The sequence below is a fragment of the Artemia franciscana genome, chromosome 15, assembly GCF_032884065.1.
Source record: "Artemia franciscana chromosome 15, ASM3288406v1, whole genome shotgun sequence".
Taxonomy (NCBI): Eukaryota; Metazoa; Arthropoda; class Branchiopoda; order Anostraca; family Artemiidae; genus Artemia; species Artemia franciscana.
Genome location: NC_088877.1, coordinates 26327736 through 26345411, shown reverse-complemented (window position 1 = coordinate 26345411; position 17676 = coordinate 26327736). Strand labels below are relative to the sequence as shown.

At 35.8% G+C, this 17676-nt stretch overlaps 1 protein-coding gene across 2 annotated transcripts in view; it reads left to right on the top strand.

Annotated features, from left to right (window-relative positions):
* The window catches only part of LOC136036255 (uncharacterized), a 358105-nt gene that overhangs the window by 10491 nt on the left and 329938 nt on the right, over window positions 1-17676 (top strand). Inside the window, exons 1-2 of one of the 2 annotated variants that reach the window (XM_065718381.1) lie at window positions 7459-7527; window positions 15722-15996. In XM_065718381.1, coding sequence (XP_065574453.1) covers window positions 15892-15996 — 105 coding nt within the window. In that variant the 5' untranslated portion in view covers window positions 7459-7527; window positions 15722-15891. Of the gene's footprint in view, window positions 1-7458; window positions 7528-15721; window positions 15997-17676 lie in introns of those variants that run through there. The other variant, XM_065718380.1, reaches the window with a different exon arrangement.

Sequence of the window (17676 nt, the reverse complement as noted above, 5' to 3'; positions counted from 1 at the left end):
CACATTCTAATAAAATAAAATGGATTAAGCTTAAAGCTATTTATTGCTTAAAATTTTTCAAAAGGGTTTTTCGAACAAAAACCCATATTTGCATAAACATAATAGTCAGAGTTCACTATTAAACAACCACAAACGGGTCTTCCCTTGATGTAGCATGCTTTTTTTTTTACCGTGTTGTATGCACTTATCACGATCAAGTATGGCCCTTGGTGTCCACCGCGCGAAGAATCTAACCTCGTCTTCAGGAAAATGATAAGACCCTTCAAATCTAAGACAGTTCAACTTTCCTAAATTGAAAAATGGAATTTTGAGGTCAGAGTTTTTAATCAGAACTTTATCTCTAGGCACATTACCCTTTACGTACAGTGCTTCAACTTTGGAAAATTTGCATATTTCTCGGACTTCATCCTGAACAGTAACAGTTTTATTAAGTTTTGTAATCACTGGGTCATAGAATCCTAGTCTATTCATATGGCGTAGTGAAGTACTCCACAAGATTTATCATATTCGAACATATTATAGTTCACTTTTTAGTGACAACAGTCACTGTCTTCATGTTCCACAAACAATAAGAAAATACATACTCGACTGTAACACCACAAAATGATTCTTTCAAACCAATAAATTTAGTGTCATTATCTTGGAAGCTATTAATGTAATATTTAACAATAGAAGTACTTCATCAAACTTATACTTTTCCTCAAGGTAAAAAAATTTCTTTCGTAATTTTGATTAAGTAGTAGTTCATGGATCACAACAAAATATGTTACACAACTAGTATTTGAGTGCCTTCATGTCCTAAACAGTACCCTAAAGTTAAAATATGTCTTAAGTAACTAGGATCAGTCAACAACGCTTGAGAGCATATATCACTTCCCTCATAGGGCTGTCATTTCATCATTTAAAATATTTACGACTTTATTAATGTTGTTAAAACCTAAAAGTGTAGTTTCATGTCTCAAAAGACGTTCTATATATAAAAATACATCTTAAGTAACTAGGAAGATTTAACAATGTTTGAGCTTGTATCAATTCTCTCATATGGCTGACGTATCATCGCTTCAATTTTCTGAGTTTGTTTTACTCAAAAGTATTTTTATTAATTTTTTTGGTTATCTAGTCGGTAACTAAATTAGTCAGTATTTACCAACTAGTTCAGATTGTTGTATTCAGAAGTCCTTATATTGAATTTTTGGTACTCACCCAGCAAGTAAAACATGGAAATTATCAACTAGTTGAGTCTTTTGTACTCACAAGTGCTTTCATTATATTTTAATACCCAGTCAGTAACTAAAAGAATAAGAATTTTTCGAATATCTTAGATTGTAGTACTCAGAAGTGCTTTTATTAAATTTTTGCTACTCAGCCAGCAAATAAAACACGGAGTAGTTACCAACTAACTGAAATTGCTGTATTCAACTGTCTTTATGTTTTGTGTGTCCAACTGTGTTTTTGTGTTTGTTTGTCTGTCTCTATCCCCCCGTGCCTGGGTGAATGAGTGTCTGCTTGCATGTATCTGTGTCTGCCTTTGTGTTTCTGACTCTGCTTGTTTTTATGTATATTTGTCTCTCTGTGTATACCTGTGTACCTGAGTGGCAGTTTGCTTGTCTTTCTCTCTGTGAGTCTGTATGTGTTCGTATGTGTGTATCTGACTCCACTTGTTTTTATACTTTTCTCTATCTCTCTGTATGCCTGAGTGTCTGAGTGACAGTTTGCTTGTCTATCTGTCTGTGTCTGAGTGACAGTTTGCTTGTCTATCTGTCTGACTTGGCGTGTTTGAATGTGTTTTTTTTTCTCTCTCTCTGTATGCTTATGTGTATGAAAGGTGGTTTGTTTGTCTCTATGTATGTCTTTATGTGATTGTCTGTCTGACTGTGTTTTTGTGTATGTTTTTTCTGTCTCTCTTCCCCGTGCCTGTTTGACTGAGCGTCTGTTTGCATGTCTCTGTGTCTGTCTTTGTGTGTCCGACTCTGCATATTTGTATGTATTTTTGTCTTCCTATATATGCCTAAGCGTCTCAGCGACTGTTTTCTTGTCTTCGTCTCTGTCTGTGAGCGTGTTGTTTTGTATTATGTGTATGTGTGTGTGTGTCTGTATTTGAATTGGCTAGTTTTTAAGCTTTCCTCTCTCTTTTTTATACGTACGTGTCCGAGTGACTGTTTGCTTGTCTCTGTGCCTGACTCAGTGTTGTTCTATGTTTTCCCTTCTCTCTGTATTTCTATGTGTCTGAAAGGTGGTTTGTTTGTGTTTGTGTCTGTCTTCGTGTGATTTCGTGTCTGACTATGTTTTTGTTAGTGCTTTTTTGTCTCTCTCTCCCCGTGCCCGTTTGTGTGAGCGTCTGTTTTCATGTCTCTGTGTCTGTCTTTGTGTTTCTAATTGACTGACTCTGTATGTTTGTATGCATTTTGTCTCTTTCTGTATGCCTGTTTGACTGAGTGACGGTTTGCTTGCATTTGTGCCTGTCTCTGTATGTGTGTATGTGTCTGACTCAGAGTGTTCGTGTGCGTTTTTCTCTCTCTTTCTGTATGCTTATGCGTTTGAAAGGCGGTTTGCTTGTCTCTAAGTCTGTCTTTGTGTGATTTTGTGTCTTCAAATGTGACTTTATTAAGCTTCTGACATTCAATATGCAACCAAAACACACAGAATTTATCAACTATCTGAGTTTATTCTCTTGTATAAACGTAGGTATGGTATGACCCCTTCTACCAACATAGGTTTACACAAGCACTGGGTTCCGGATTGTATAAATTCTTTCACGAACAAATTGAATTATAACAAAACTATTTTTTATATACATATATAAACTTTTATTAATATACAAAACTTACAAACAATATTAGAATACTTTAGCCTTAAAAGCTGATTTAAGCAAAGCAAACTTCCATAAATTACCCAAAAATATTAATTGGAGCAAGTATTTAATGTTTTTTGAAAGTCTCTTGTACGCTTCCTTCTAGCGGTGAAGTTTGGACTAATAATTTCAAACTTCAGCCCTATCTTCACCGCTATCTTCCCCCATATTGACTATGGAATTATTGTTCGTGGTGTTTTAAGTTCCACTATTCTGATTTTCTTAGATCTTTTTGTAAGTGAAGAATCTGCATTAGTCTAAAATAATAAATATAGTTTTAACAGCCATTTATGTTTTACTAGTGTCTATGTAGATGAAAGAAAGTAGAATGCATAGAAAGAAAACAATATTTATGAATATATAAAAGAAATGTATGTAGCGCCCCCCTTAAACGTCCCTCCACATCCCCCAACTAATGTTTTCCAGATCTCCTTTCACCATCTATAATCCCCTGAAAATGTCACCTTGAAAGTCCTGTCTCTTGACTTAAGCCTATAAAATCTTCCACCACCACTTGCTATGTTTTTCCCCTAGATACCCTCTCCGTTTGAAATTAGGTGGATATTTGAATTACCTTACAGAAAAATACCAAAAAACCATCACTCCAAACAAAACAATAGGACCCAGGGAGACTCAACCCAATTATCATTCGCTTCTGAGTTCAGTATACCAACGACTTGGCTAAGACTGACCACATGTTTCGCTAAGTAAATTGTCCATCAGTATTTTCTGAGAAGTAACAAAGGCTAATACCTAATTTTTTAGGCTATAGAAAAAAAGTACAAACGATATATATCATATATAACAGTTGGATATCCGAACTATTAACTTGACAATTCAACCAGTGCTAAACAAAAAGAAGATACGATAAAAAACATTTGAAGACACTAGAAGCTCTGAATGGAGTTTAGTCTTACGCATCAAAAGTTACGAGCATGAGAAAATTTGCCTTATTTTAGAAAAAGGGGAAAACACCCCCTAAAAGTCATCGAATCTTAACGAAAATCACACCATCAGATTCAGCGTATCAGAGAATCCTACTGTACCAGTTCCAATCTCCTATCTACAAAAATGTGGAATTTTGTATTTTTGCCAGAAGATAAATCACGGATGCGTGTTTATTTGTTTTTTTTCTTTTTCCCAGGGGTGATCGTATCGACCCAGTGGTCCTAGAATTTTGCAAGAGGGCTCATTCGAACGGAAATGAAAAGTTCTAGTGCCCTTTTTAAGTGACCAAAAAAATTGGAGGGCACCTAGGCCTCCTCCCACGCTCATTTTTTTCCCAAAGCCGTCGGATCAAAATTCTGAGATAGCCATTTTATTCAACATAGTCTAAAAACCTTATAAATATGCATTTGGGGACGACTTACTCCCCCACAATCTCCGTGGGAGGGGCTGCAAGTTACAAACTTTGACCAATGTTTGCATATAGTAAGAGTTATTGGGAAGTGTACAGACGTTTTCAGGGGGATGTTGTGGTTGGGAGGAGGGGTTGAGAAGAGGGGGTTATGTGGGGAAGACATTCCATGGAGGAATTTGTCACGGGAGAAGAAGATTTCAATGAAGGGGGGCAGCATTTTCTAGCATTATTTAAAAAACAATGAAAAAATAAATATGAAAAAGTTTTTTCAGCTGAAAGTAAGGAGTAGCATTAAAATTTAAAACGAACAGAAAATATTACGCATATAAGGGGACCACCTCCTCCTAATACCTCACTCTTTACGATAAAGTATTTTAAATAATTTCAACAATTTATTCTACGGCCTTTGTGATTCAAAGGACAAAATTTAAGCTTTAGCGTAAAGAGCGAGGTATTGACGAGTGGGCGAACCCTCTCATATACGTAATAAAAACATGCAAATATAGAAGTTTGTTTCGTAAGCTAATTCGTAAGTTACGTATATCTTTTACTAATGTAAACGTTCGTAAGAAACTAAAAGTTCTAGTTACCTTTTTAAGTACCTAAGAAATTGGAGGGCAATAGGGCTTCCTCCCCCTCCTTTTTTCTCAAAATCATTCTGTCAAAACTATGGGAAAGCCATTTAGCCAAATAAATAAATATGTAAATTTCGCTTTAATTATTCATCTGCGGAGAGCCGAAGTCAAAATATGGATTAACTAAAAAACGTTCAGAAATTAAATTAAAAAAAACAATTTTTTTTTAACTGAAAGTAAGGAGTGACATTAAAACTTAAAACGAACAGAAATTACTCCGTATATGAAAGGGGCTGTTCCCTCTTCAACGCCCTGCTCTTTACGCTAAAGTTTTTACTGTTTTAAAAAGTAGAGTCGAGAGAAAGATTCAGATTTAAGCGCAAAGAGCAAAACGTTGAAGAGGGAACAGCCCCTTTCATATGCGGGGTAATTTCTGTTCGTTTTAAGTTTTAATGTCGCTCCTTACTTTTAGTTTTAAAAAATTTAGTTTAAAATTTTATTTAATTTGTCAAACAGTTCGTGGTAACGAACTGTAGTAGGGAGCGACCCAGCTCAATAGTAACCAAAACTCTAAAAAATCGAATTTTGATACCAATAGCTACATTAAAAGAATCGCTTCAAAAAAAAATTTTCCCCCAGGGGTGATCGTATCGACCCAGTGGTCCTAGAATGTTGTGAGAGGGCTTATTCTAATGGAAATAAAAAGTTCTAGTGCCCTTTTCAAGTGACCAAAAAATTGGAGGGCACCTAGGCCCTCTCTCATGCTAATTATTTTCCCAAAGTCAATGGATCAAAATTCTGAGATAGCCATTTGTCATGGGGAAGGAAAATTTCCATGAAGGGAGCGCAGAATTTTCTAGCATTATTAAAAAAAAACAATGAAAAAATAAATATGAAAAAGTTTTTTTCAACTGGAAGTAAGGAGCAGCATTAAAACTTAAAACGAACAGAAATTATTACGTATATGAGGGGCTCACCTCCTCCTAATACTTCGCTCTTTACGCTAAATTATTTTTAGTAATTTCAACTATTTATTCTACGGCTTTTGTGATTCAGGGGTCATTCTTGACGAATTGGGACAAAATTTAAGTTTTAGTGTAAAGAGCGAGGTACTGACGAGAGGGTGAACACCCCTCATACATCTAATAAAAACATGAGAATACAAAAGTTCCTTACGTAAGCTAGTTTATAAGTTACGTATATCTTTTACTAATAAAAACATTCGTAAAAATTAAAAGTTCTAGTTGCCTTTTTAAGTAACCAAAAAATCGTAGGGCAACTAGGCTTCCTCCCCCACTCCTTGTTTTCTCAAAATTATTCGATCAAAATTATGAGAAAGCCATTGAGCCAAAAAAAAAAAATATGCAAATTTTGTTTTAATTATTTCTTTGCGGAGAGCCAAAATCAAAACATGCATTGACTCAAAAACGTTCAGAAATTAAATATAAAAAAAACAAGTTTTTTAACTGAAAGTAAGGAGCGACATTAAAACTGAAAACGAACAGAAATTACTTCGTATATGAAAGGGGCTGCTTCCTCATCAACGTCCCGCTCTTTACGCTAGTTTTTTACTGTTTTAAAAAGTTGAGTTGAGAGAAAGAGTCAAACCTTAACGTAGAAAGCGAGGCGTTGAGGAGGAAAAGCCCCTTTCATATACGGAGTAATTTCTGTTCGTTTCAAGTTTTAATGTCGCTCTTTACATTCCGTTACAAAAACTTTTTTTTTTTATTTAATCTGTTGTAGAAGGCAATGGGAGAGCAGTGCTCCATCGGGCTAATGCTGTTAGTTGATAAGGATGTCGAGCCTTTAGATTTGCCTTTATCACTGCCTTTCAGCGCAAGGTATGTTTTAGACAGTCTCATAAAAATATCAGGCGCAGAAGCAAGCTCGTCAAAAGCTTTTTTCGTAGCAGGAGCAGTTGAATTACCAGCGCTAGAATCATAGACTTGGAGATTTGCATCAATAAGACGGAATTCATCGTGAGAGCCATAGCAGAATACAATATAAACTGGCTTGTCCTGTGCATTTTTACTAGCTTTGATGATTCTTACTGGTCAGAGTGGATAATCCTTGAATTTCGCTAGAACGACATCAAACTGGTTGAAAGACATGATTAGGACCAGAAATAAAATAAACAGCAAAAGACTTGTCTTAAAGTGAGGGCTGAGTCTCACGAGAGTATCCGAGTGGATTAAAACACGCCAATTTTTGATAATATTATCCAATTTTCCAAAGCAAAATGTTCACAGCGCTATAGAGTATTGTACGCAACTTCAATAATCCAAAATGTGCAATTACCCAAAATAAATTGTTCACAGCGCTATACAACACTTTACACAATTTCAATAGTTGCGTACACAATTTTAATTATCCAAAATATCCAATTATCCAAAGCAAATTTTTCACAGCGCTATACAGCACTTTACACAACTTCAATAGTTACGTACACGATTTTAATTATCCAATTATCGAAAGCAAATTGTTCACAGCACTATACAGCATTGTACACAAGTTCAATAGTTGCGCAATGAAATAAATATCCAAATAATAATCCTCTGTAAATTGGCAAACCAATATAAACTGGTTTTGATCCATTTAGGTCAAAGACTGAATGAACACTGAAATACAAAAAAGATATCAATTTACATTCGGTGTCTGTGGAAGTATAAAGTAAAGGGTAGTGGATTCATATTTACTACAATGAAAAATCCGACATTTCTTAAAGGATAAAACTACAGAAGGTAAATGTGCTGTAAATCTATTTGACTGTGACTTCGAAAAGTACTTGCAGAAAAAGCCTTATCTTCAGTTCGTCTGTTCATCATAACTACTAAAGTGCTGCATGAATGCTAATAATTTTCTATCTGTGAGACCAAGCTTATATACAGAAAAATTAACTGGTTTTTCAACTTTTGTTGCGGTCGTTCCTCTTATCTAGAACGTGCTCTAATTTTATGTTCATCTAAGTATGTCAACTATGGGGTCATCGGGTCTGTTGTAGTGATAGTAACCGATTATGATAAAGAAATTACTTCAGCACTCCCCATGGCCCCACTACTCACATAGTGTCTTTTGTTAATCTGAATTTGCTATCAATATTCTCTCCTTAATAGTGCTAGTACCACAGTTGTTGCGGGGGTAGTAGGAGAAGTATTTGCAGTGTTAGTGTTGAATAAGTAGTAGTCGTAACAGTAGTAGCAGCAGTTGTATGTAGCCTACATCGAACCTTTTGATCGGTTGAACATCCCTTTCATGACGCTCCGGAAGTTTCACCTTGGCACGGTAACCTGTTCCAAAAAAAAAGCCGATTTGCGCTTATGAACCCTTTTTACACTCTTTTCAAGTTAATACTATAAGCCTTGCAAGTTTTTGCAATTAAAGCAGTAGTTGGAGTAGTTTAGCAGCAGTAGCAGAATTAGTAAAAGTAGCAGTGGTTGTTGTGTTAGTAGTGGCATGCATGTCTTACCTTTTCGTCAATTGGTCTTCCCATTTAAGTATTCTCTCAAAGCTCCAACTTAATACCCAAATCAATTCTTGAGACACGCCCTTTTGACAATCTGTATGTAGGCTACATATTGTGTTTTGATTTAGGTTATACTCCCCGTCAATATTCTGTCAAATTTTCAGCTTCATACGCTTAGCCTTCATTGTACTAGTATAATAATAGTAGTGGTAGTAGTAGGAACAGTTGTAGCAGTAATAGTGTATTATTATTAGTAGTAACAGTAGTAGTAGCCGGTTCATTTTACCTTTGGTCAACTGCATACCCTAATCATAATAACCCTGAAGTTTCCTCTTGATACGATAATCTGTTCTAGGAATCGCTTATACGCCTGTATTATCAATGTGTATGCTTATAATATGCTTTAGTTTAGTTCATCGTTTCCCCTCAACGTTTCCTCACATGTTTATTGCAATATCCTCAGCCTTAGAAGTACCCACTACAGAAGTAGTAGTTTTAGTTATAGTAGGGGTAGTAATACCAGTGGTAGCAGTAGAAGCAGTGGTATTTGCAGTAATGGTAGCGTGCAAATATTTAGTTCTTGTTCCAAAATAACATACTCAGTCATTCCTGAGTTACGCCCTTTTGACAACCCATAATATGTTTTGATTTAGTTCAACATTCCTTGAAAGACTCACTTTAATACCCCTCGTATTTTAGGAAAATGGTAGTCAAACATGCATATTTTTTCTCAATAAAATATACTATGTGTAAACAATGAACAAATTACCTAGCTTACAACCCTGGCCCTGAGTCCTCGGGGCCGAGGGTTTGAAATTCCCAACCGCATAATTACTGATTTTTCAATAATGCTTTGTTTTTGGGAAATGATGGGTGTGGGGGGAGGGGCTGGCTGCTCTAAAATCTCTTTTGACTCTTAAAAAGGGCATTATAAATTCTAATTTCAAATCAACCGAGTCCCGTTTGAAGTTTATACGACAGTCCATAACAGAAAAACCTTATATGTCCTAAGGGCATAGCTTATAGTCCTTGCCCCAGAGTCGGAGGGCTGTGTCAACCCTCGGGGTATTGTTATATGTTCTTTGGACTATTTTGTCTTAGAATAGATATCTCACAAAATTTTAATCAGATGGGTTTCATTGAAGAGGGGTAGTTAAGGGGGCCTAGTTGACCTCCATTACTTTTGACTCTTAAAGGGGATCTAGAACTTAAAATTTTTAAACAAATGAGCCACTTCAAAAGTTTATATAGCTACCCCTTCCATAAAAACCTGAAATAGCCCTGGGGTATAACCTACAACCCTTGCCCCCAGGCTCTGGTGGTTTGTAAAAGCTCCAAAAACCTTGTTATAGGACTTATGGGATATTTTGAATAAAATGGGTATCTAAAAACTTCTACTGTCTACATGTCGAGGAAAGACGACGATTTGGGGGGGGGATTGGAAGGTGCCATTTGGTTACTTTGACTCTTAAAAAAGCAATAAAACTCTGATTATCTTTCCAATGAGACCCTTCGGAAGTACATACGACCACCTTTTCTATAAAAACCTTGTATACTCCCAGGGCTTAAATGCAACCATAGCCCCGGGGCTGTGGGATGGTTGTCATCCTCAAAGATATAATGTCTGGACTCTTAAACTACGCTAACAAAAATTACTGTCTAAAAATTTTGATTGGTTGTGTTGGGGGGAATAATAGGCTTGGAGGGAGGGGGTGGTTGTTCTCTAGTCACTTTTGTCTCTTAAAAAGGGAATTATAACTTCCAATTTCAAATTAAACGAACCCCAACTGAAATTTATACAATCAGCCATTACCTTAAAACCCTTATATACCACTAGGGCATAAATTAACAACCCTTGCGCCTTATGCTCTGGGGAGTTGTGTCAACCCTAGATGCATTTTCATATGTTCTTTGGACTATTTTGAACAATATGACTATAACGCAATTCCAATCAGATGCACTTTATGAAAAGAAGGGTATTAAGGGGGGGTTAGTTGCCCTCTATCACTTTTGACTCTTAAAAGGGAACTATAACTTCCAATTTTCAGCAAAATGAGACTCCTCCAAGGCTTATAGAACCATCCTTTTCATAAAAACTTTACATACTCCTGGGGCATAACTTACAGCCCTTGCCCTCAAACTCTGGGGGTTTGTTTTAATTCCAAAAGCCTTTTTATATGATCTTTGGACTATTTTAAATAAAATCACAGCTTAAAATTTCAATTGGATGCATTTTGGGACATTACAACTTATATGTGGGGGTGGAGGCTGCCCTCCAATCACTCTGAATCTTGAAAAGGACACTAGAACTTCTGATTACCAATCGAATGAACCCCCTCCGAAGTTTATACCATTATCCTTTCTATGTAAACCTTACACACCCCCTGGGCATAACTTACAACCCTTGCCCTGATCGCTGGGGGAGTTGTCATCCTCAAAGTCATAATTTCCTGATCTTTCAACTACGTTGAACAAATGGCTATCTAAAATTTTGATTGGATGTACTTAGGGAAATGGTGGGCGTAAGAGGGGTTTTAGTTGTTCTCAAATCAATTTAGACTATTAAAGAGGGCAATTGCCCTTTCAATTTCCAATCGAATGAGCTCTTTTCGAAGTTTCTACGACAACTCCTTCGATATGAAGTTCCCTTGCCTAAAACCAAAAAAAAAAACATTGTGCCAACATCATTCTTCACTTAGGCAGCGTTATGGCGCTTCCTATGATTTTAGGAAAGTGCTTCAATGTAGATTAGTAATAGATATAAAAACAAATTGCTCTTTGCGTCAATGCATCAAAAACAAATGATAGGCTTTATGTTTTGAGATTAAATAAAAAAAAAAAACAAGTTTTTTTAACTGAAAGTAAGGAGCGACATTAAAACTTAAAACGAACAGAAATTACTTCGTATATGAAAGGGGCTGCTTCCTCATCAACGCCCCGCTCGTTACGCGAAAGTTCGACTCTTTCTCTCAACTCTACTTTTTAAAACAGTAAAAAACTTTAGCGTAAAGAGCGGGACGTTGATGAGGAAGCAGCCCCTTTCATATACGAAGTAATTTCTGTTCGTTATGTCGCTCCTTACTTTCAGTTAAAAAAAATGTTTTTTTTATTTAATTTCTGAACGTTTTTGAATCAATGCATGTTTTGATTTTGGCTCTCCGCAGAGGAATAATTAAAACGAAATTTGCATATTTTTTTTGGCTAAATGGCTTTCTCATAATTTTGATCGAATGATTTTGAGAAAAAAAGTTGTGGGGGAGGAAGCCTAGTTGCCCTCTGATTTTTTTGGTTATTTAAAAAGGCAACTAGAACTGTAATTTTTTACGAATGTTTTTATTAGTAAAAGATATACGTAACTTATAAATTAGCTTACGTAACGAACTTTTGTATTCTCATGTTTTTATTACATATATGAAGGGGTTCACCCCCTCGTCAGTACCTCGCTCTTTACTCTAAAGCTTAAATTGTGTCCCAATTCATCGAAAATGACCCCTGAATCACAAAAGCCGTAGAATATATAGTTGAATTTACTAAGAATACTTTAGCGTAAAGAGCGAAGTATTAGGATGAGGTGAGCCCCTTATATACGTAATAATTTCTGTTCGTTTTAAGTTTTAATGCTGCTCCTTACTTCCAGTTGAAAAAAACTTTTTCATATTTATTTTTTCATTGTTGTTTTTAATAATGCTAGAAAATCCTGCGCTCCCTTCATGGAAATTTTCCTTCCCCATGACAAATACCTCGATGGAAAGTTCCCCCAATATATCCCCCTCTTCTCAACCCCTCCCCCAACCAAAAAATCCCCCTGAAAACGTCTGTACACTTCCCAATAACCATTACTATATGTAAGCACTGGTCGAAGTTTGTAACTTGTAGCCCCTCCCACGGGGACTGTGGGGGAGTATGTGGTCACCAAAGACATAGTTATCAGGTTTTTTGACTATGCTAAATAAAATGGCTATCTCAGAATTTTGATCCGTTGACTTTGGGAAAATAATTAGCGTGGGAGGGGGCCTAGGTGCCCTTCAATTTTTTGGTCACTTGAAAAGGGCACTAGAACTTTTCATTTCCTATAGAATGAGTCCTCTTGCAACATTCTAGGCCCACTGGGTCGATGCGATCACCCCTGGGAAAAAAAAAGAACAAACAAACAAATAAACACGCATCCGTGATCTGCCTTATGGCAAAAACACAAAATTCCACATTTTGGTAGGTAGGAGCTGGAAACTTCTTCAATGGGGTTCTCTGATACGCTGAATCTGATGGTGTGATTTTCGATAAGATTCGATTACTTTTAGGGGGGGGGGGTTTCTCCCATTTTCTAAAATAGGGCAAACTTTCTCAGGCTCGTAACTTTGTAATGTAATGGGTAAACTAAACTTGATGAAACTTATATATTTAAAATCAGCATTAAAATGCGATTCTTTTGATGTAGCTATTGGTGTCAAAATTCCATTTTTAAGAGTTTTGGTTACTATTGAGCTGGGTCGCTCCTTACTACAGTTCGTTACCACGAACTGTTTGACATAAAAATTAAAAAAACAATTTTTTTAACTTAAAGTAAGGAACGACATTAAAACTTAAAACGAATAGAAATTACCCCGTATATGAAAGGGGCTGTTCCCTCTTCAACGCCTTGCTCTTTGCGCTAAAGTTTGAATCTCTCTCAACTCTACTTTATAAAACAGTAAAAACTTTAGCGTAAAGAGCAGGGCGTTTGAGAGGGAACAGCCCCTTTCATATACGGGTTAATTTCTGTTCGTTTCAAGTTTTAATGTCGCTACTTACTTCAGTAAAAAAAAAAACTTTTTTTTTTAATTTAATTTCTGAACGTTTTTTAGTTAATCCATGTTTTGATTTCGGCTCTCCGCAGATGAATAATTAAAGCGAAATTTGCATATTTATTTATTTGGCTATGTGGCTTTCCCATAGTTTTGACAGAAGGATTTTGAGGAAAAGGAGGGGAGGAAGCCCAGTTGCCCTCCAATTTCTTAGGTACTTAAAAAGGTAACTAGAACTTTTAGTTTCTTACGAACGTTTTCATTAGTAAAAGATTTACGTAACTTACGAATTAGCTTACGTAGCAATCTTCTATATTTGCATGTTTTTATTACGTATATGAGAGGGTTCGCCCACTCGTCAATACCTCGCTCTTTACGCTAAAGCTTAAATTTTGTCCCCTGAATCACAAATGCCGTAGAATAAATAGTTGAAATTATTAAAAATACTTTAGCGTAAAGAGTGAGGTATTAGGAGGAGATGATCACCTTATATACGTAATATTTTCTGTTCGTTTTAAGTTTTAATGCTCCTCCTTACTTTCAGTTGAAAAAACTTTCATATTTATTTTTTCATTGATTTTTTAAATAATGCTAGAAAATGCTGCCCCTCTTCATGGGAATCTTCTTCCCCTGTGACAAATTTCTCCGTGGAAAGTTTCCCCCACATAACCCCCTCTTCTCAACCCCTCTTTCCAACCAAAAAATCCCCTGAAAACGTCTGTACACTTCCCAATAACCCTTACTATATGCAAACACTGGTCAAAGTTTGTAACTTGCAGCCCCTCCCACGGGGACTGTGGGGGAGTAAGTCGCCCCAAAAGGCATATTTTAAGGTTTTTCGACTATGTTAAATAAAATGGCTATCTCAGAATTTTGATCCGACGGCTTTGGGAAAAAAATGAGCGTGGGAGGGCCCCTATGTGCCCTTCAATTTTTTTGGTCACTTAAAAAGGGCACTAGAACTTTTCATTTCCATTCGAATGAGCCCTCTTGCAAAATTATAGGACCACTGGGTCGATACGATCATCCCTGGGAAAAAGAAAAAAAATTTAGATAAACACGCATCCGTGAATTGTCTTCTGGTAAAAAAAAAAAAATTCCACATTTTTGTAGATAGGAGATTGGAACTTGTACAGTAAAGATCTCTGATACGCTGAATCTGATGGCGTGATTTTCGTTAAGATTCTAAGACTTTTAGGGGGTGTTTCCCCCTATTTTCTAAAATAAGGCAAATTTTCTCAGGCTCGTAACTTTTGATGCGTAAGACTAAACTTGATGAACCTTATATGTTTAAAATCAGCATTAAAATGCAATTCTTTTGATGTAACTATTGGTATCAAAATTCCGTTTTTTAGAGTGTTGGTTACTTTTGAGCCGGGTCGCTCCTTACTACAGTTCGTTACCACGAACTGTTTGATTACCACGAACTGTTTGATTAGCGTAGCCTTAGCCTTTACATGCTGTATTTTAGAAATAACAACGCGGATGGATTAGGTTTGTGCTTTTGGTCAAATTAACATACCCTTAGCTTGTGTGTTGGGTATATTTTTAATGTTGAATGCTTGTTGCGTTTTACTAAATAAAGAATTAAATTGGTTTGAAGTAGAAACAGTAAGTCCCAAGACCACTTTAAAGGGACACGTCAGTTTTTAAGAGGAAAACTCTTAAACCCGTAGTTTAAAGCTACAGGTTTAATCGGTAGCGAGTGTTGCTTTTGGAACGTCGTTGGCAAATTAGGGAGTTGGGGTCCATTAAGTGAAGAATAAACGAGACAGTCTTTACTTTACAAAATATTTCTGTATGGTTGGTTATAAGCAAAGTAGTACAAAGATGACTTCTTATTTTATGCCTTAATTGTGCCATTATAGTGGATATTAGGGTTTATAGCACTGAGGGATATGTAAATATTATTTCCTTTTGGTAAAAGTAAAAAGTAAAAGTAAAAGTAGTACAAAGATGACTTCTTATTTTATGCCTTCTTTCCATATAGGAGACTTCTTTCCAAACTTAATACCGACCTAACGACCCTGATAGTCCCAGATATAGCACCAAGAATATATAAAAATTTAATTTAAAACAATGAAACAATAAAATTTTTACTAGCAAAATTAAGAAACCAAGTTTTGACAAGATATCTGATGTTTGTAGCCTCGTTGTAGAAGATTTAGATTTATTGGGGCAATAAATTTGATTTGGGAAAAATTACCATTAGTTGGTTCAAATCTTCATTGATCTTAGGTATTAAAAATGACAGCATTTATTCAAACTTGCGATGCTGCCGGATCTTACCGTCTTATAAAAATGCAACTGAGACAAATGGGGAGTCTAAAACTAGTTAGCGTTTCACAGAAAGAATGCACAACAAAATGCTTTCTGCTAGGGAATTTGTAGCGTGGAATTACTAAAGAAAACTCAGGTTAATTTTGAAACTAAAGACAATTTATTCCTAAAACATGGAAACACAGCTCATAGATCAATTAAGCTTCAAAAATGTGCACATCAGAAGCCGGAGCTTTTTCTTTTCTTCTTTTATATTCAGATGAAAAAAAAGAACATAAGAATTTTACCATCTGCTTTTTTATAACTAAGCAAATACAGTTTCCAGCAAAAAAAGAAAAAAAAACATCTTACAATCGACTCCAGACCTGTTTGAATTGGCAAAGAATTCACTTAAAATGTTTATTTTTCTAGGAAATGTTGTCGATTAAGGCAGCTAAGCTGGAGAATGTGGGCCTATAAAACAGATCCTCCGTACGTAATCAAGAATAGTTTGCTGTTCATAGAACCAGCCAGGTTTTAGCCTGTGACTCAATGGCTTAATATGTTTCTGAACCGATAAGAAAAATCTAGAAAGATTAATTATGAATGATGAAAAACTACGTAACGTATATCTCCAAGATGGATTCCCTTGGGGTTTCAGGATACAAGGAGGAGTGGATACTGTTTTCCCACTACGGATCGCAAGGGTACGTTTTCTTTTTATGAGTCGAGCACGTATATATATATATATATATATATATATATATATATTTGAATAGTTTTGCTTCATACCCAAAACCCTTGATCAGTCCCCCCCTCACAATAAAAAGTAATAAGACATTTTAGACTAAATGGCTAAAACATGCAAGAAAACCAGAGTCTTATTTTCTGGATCGGAAGTTGAAAGTTCTAATGCCTTTTTTCAAAGTTGGAAGCGATTCTAGGTAGTATTGGGCGATAACTTGACTAAACGATGAATCGATATTTTTACTTTCGACATTTGAAAATCGATATATCAATTTCGATATTTCTTATAATTTTGTTTGCTGAGATTACTTTTAGGGCTTGGTAAAATTTAATAACAAAGTAATTCAATAATGAAAAGAAAACTTTGCACAGTATTTTTCCATATTTACAACAAAATGTAGAAAAAACTTCTATTACGTGAACGGCTATTACAATAACCCTGATTTGTAATTCATTGGGCTCAGGATCAAGAAAAATAAGCTACTGGATATTTTCGCTATTCAAATCAGCAACATATCAATATTTTCAACTGAGCAGTGGTTCAGCCTTTCGGTGCTTATATAAATTAAAATATTTTTTTGTCAACTGAAAGTAAGAAGCAACACTAAAACTTAAAATAACAGAAATTGTTCTATTTGTAAGGGCTATAACATCTCCACATTACCTTCCTCTTCACGCCAAAGTTTCTTCTTGTATTTTAACAATCTCCTTACTCTAATCTAATTACACGGCTCTTGGTTTTCAGGAGTGTTTTTAAATAATTGAGACAAAAAGTAAAATTAGTGCAGAGAGCGAGGTATTGAAGAGGGAAATTTACCCTTATATGCGGGGTAATTTATGTTCGTTTTAAGTTTTAATATTGCTCCTTAGTTTTAGTTGAAAAATTAATTTTTCATTTAATTTCTGATCGTTTTTGAAATAATCCAGGAAATTCTCCTTTTCTATCCATGGAAATCCCCCAAGAAAATTCCTCCTTGTAAAATTTTTCTTGCGTAAGACACTCCATCCCCATGGCAATTCCATTCCTGCTGAAACTTTACTCAAAAAACTTCTTGTGGATAATTCCGCCGGGTTAATTATTTTTTGCCTACTTTCGTTTGAAAAAAAGACGTGTGTTTCTTCTAATTTCTAACCGTTTTTCAAAACGTGCCAGAAATATTTCCTCCGTGGAAAATTTTCCTGGAAATCCCCCCCAATGTCCCAATTGAAATTGTGTCGCCGTAAATTTCCCCCATGAAGAATCTCTCGTTCGAAAAATCTCCCCTAGCCCCGCTGAAAAATCCCCCAGACAATCACAACTCCTTTGAAAGTTTTCCCTGGGCAATTTTCCAAGAATATCTCCACATGCAAAATTAAATCTGCAAACAGAAAGTAAATCAAATAATAAGAATTTTGTATAAGAATTCTGGTAAATTCCCCAGTTTACAGTTTCCCTTTAAAAGTTCTTCCTCGGAAATTTCCCTCCCCGTGGTAAATTCTCCCCTTGGAAAATGTCCCTTCCCCCACATGAAATTCCCGCCCCACACAAAACTCACTCTCCCCAAAAAATGTCTGCTTAACTCCCAATAATAAAAACTATGTGTAAACACTAGAAAAACTTCATAACTTATAACCCTTTTTTCCTCGGACTTTAGTCATCC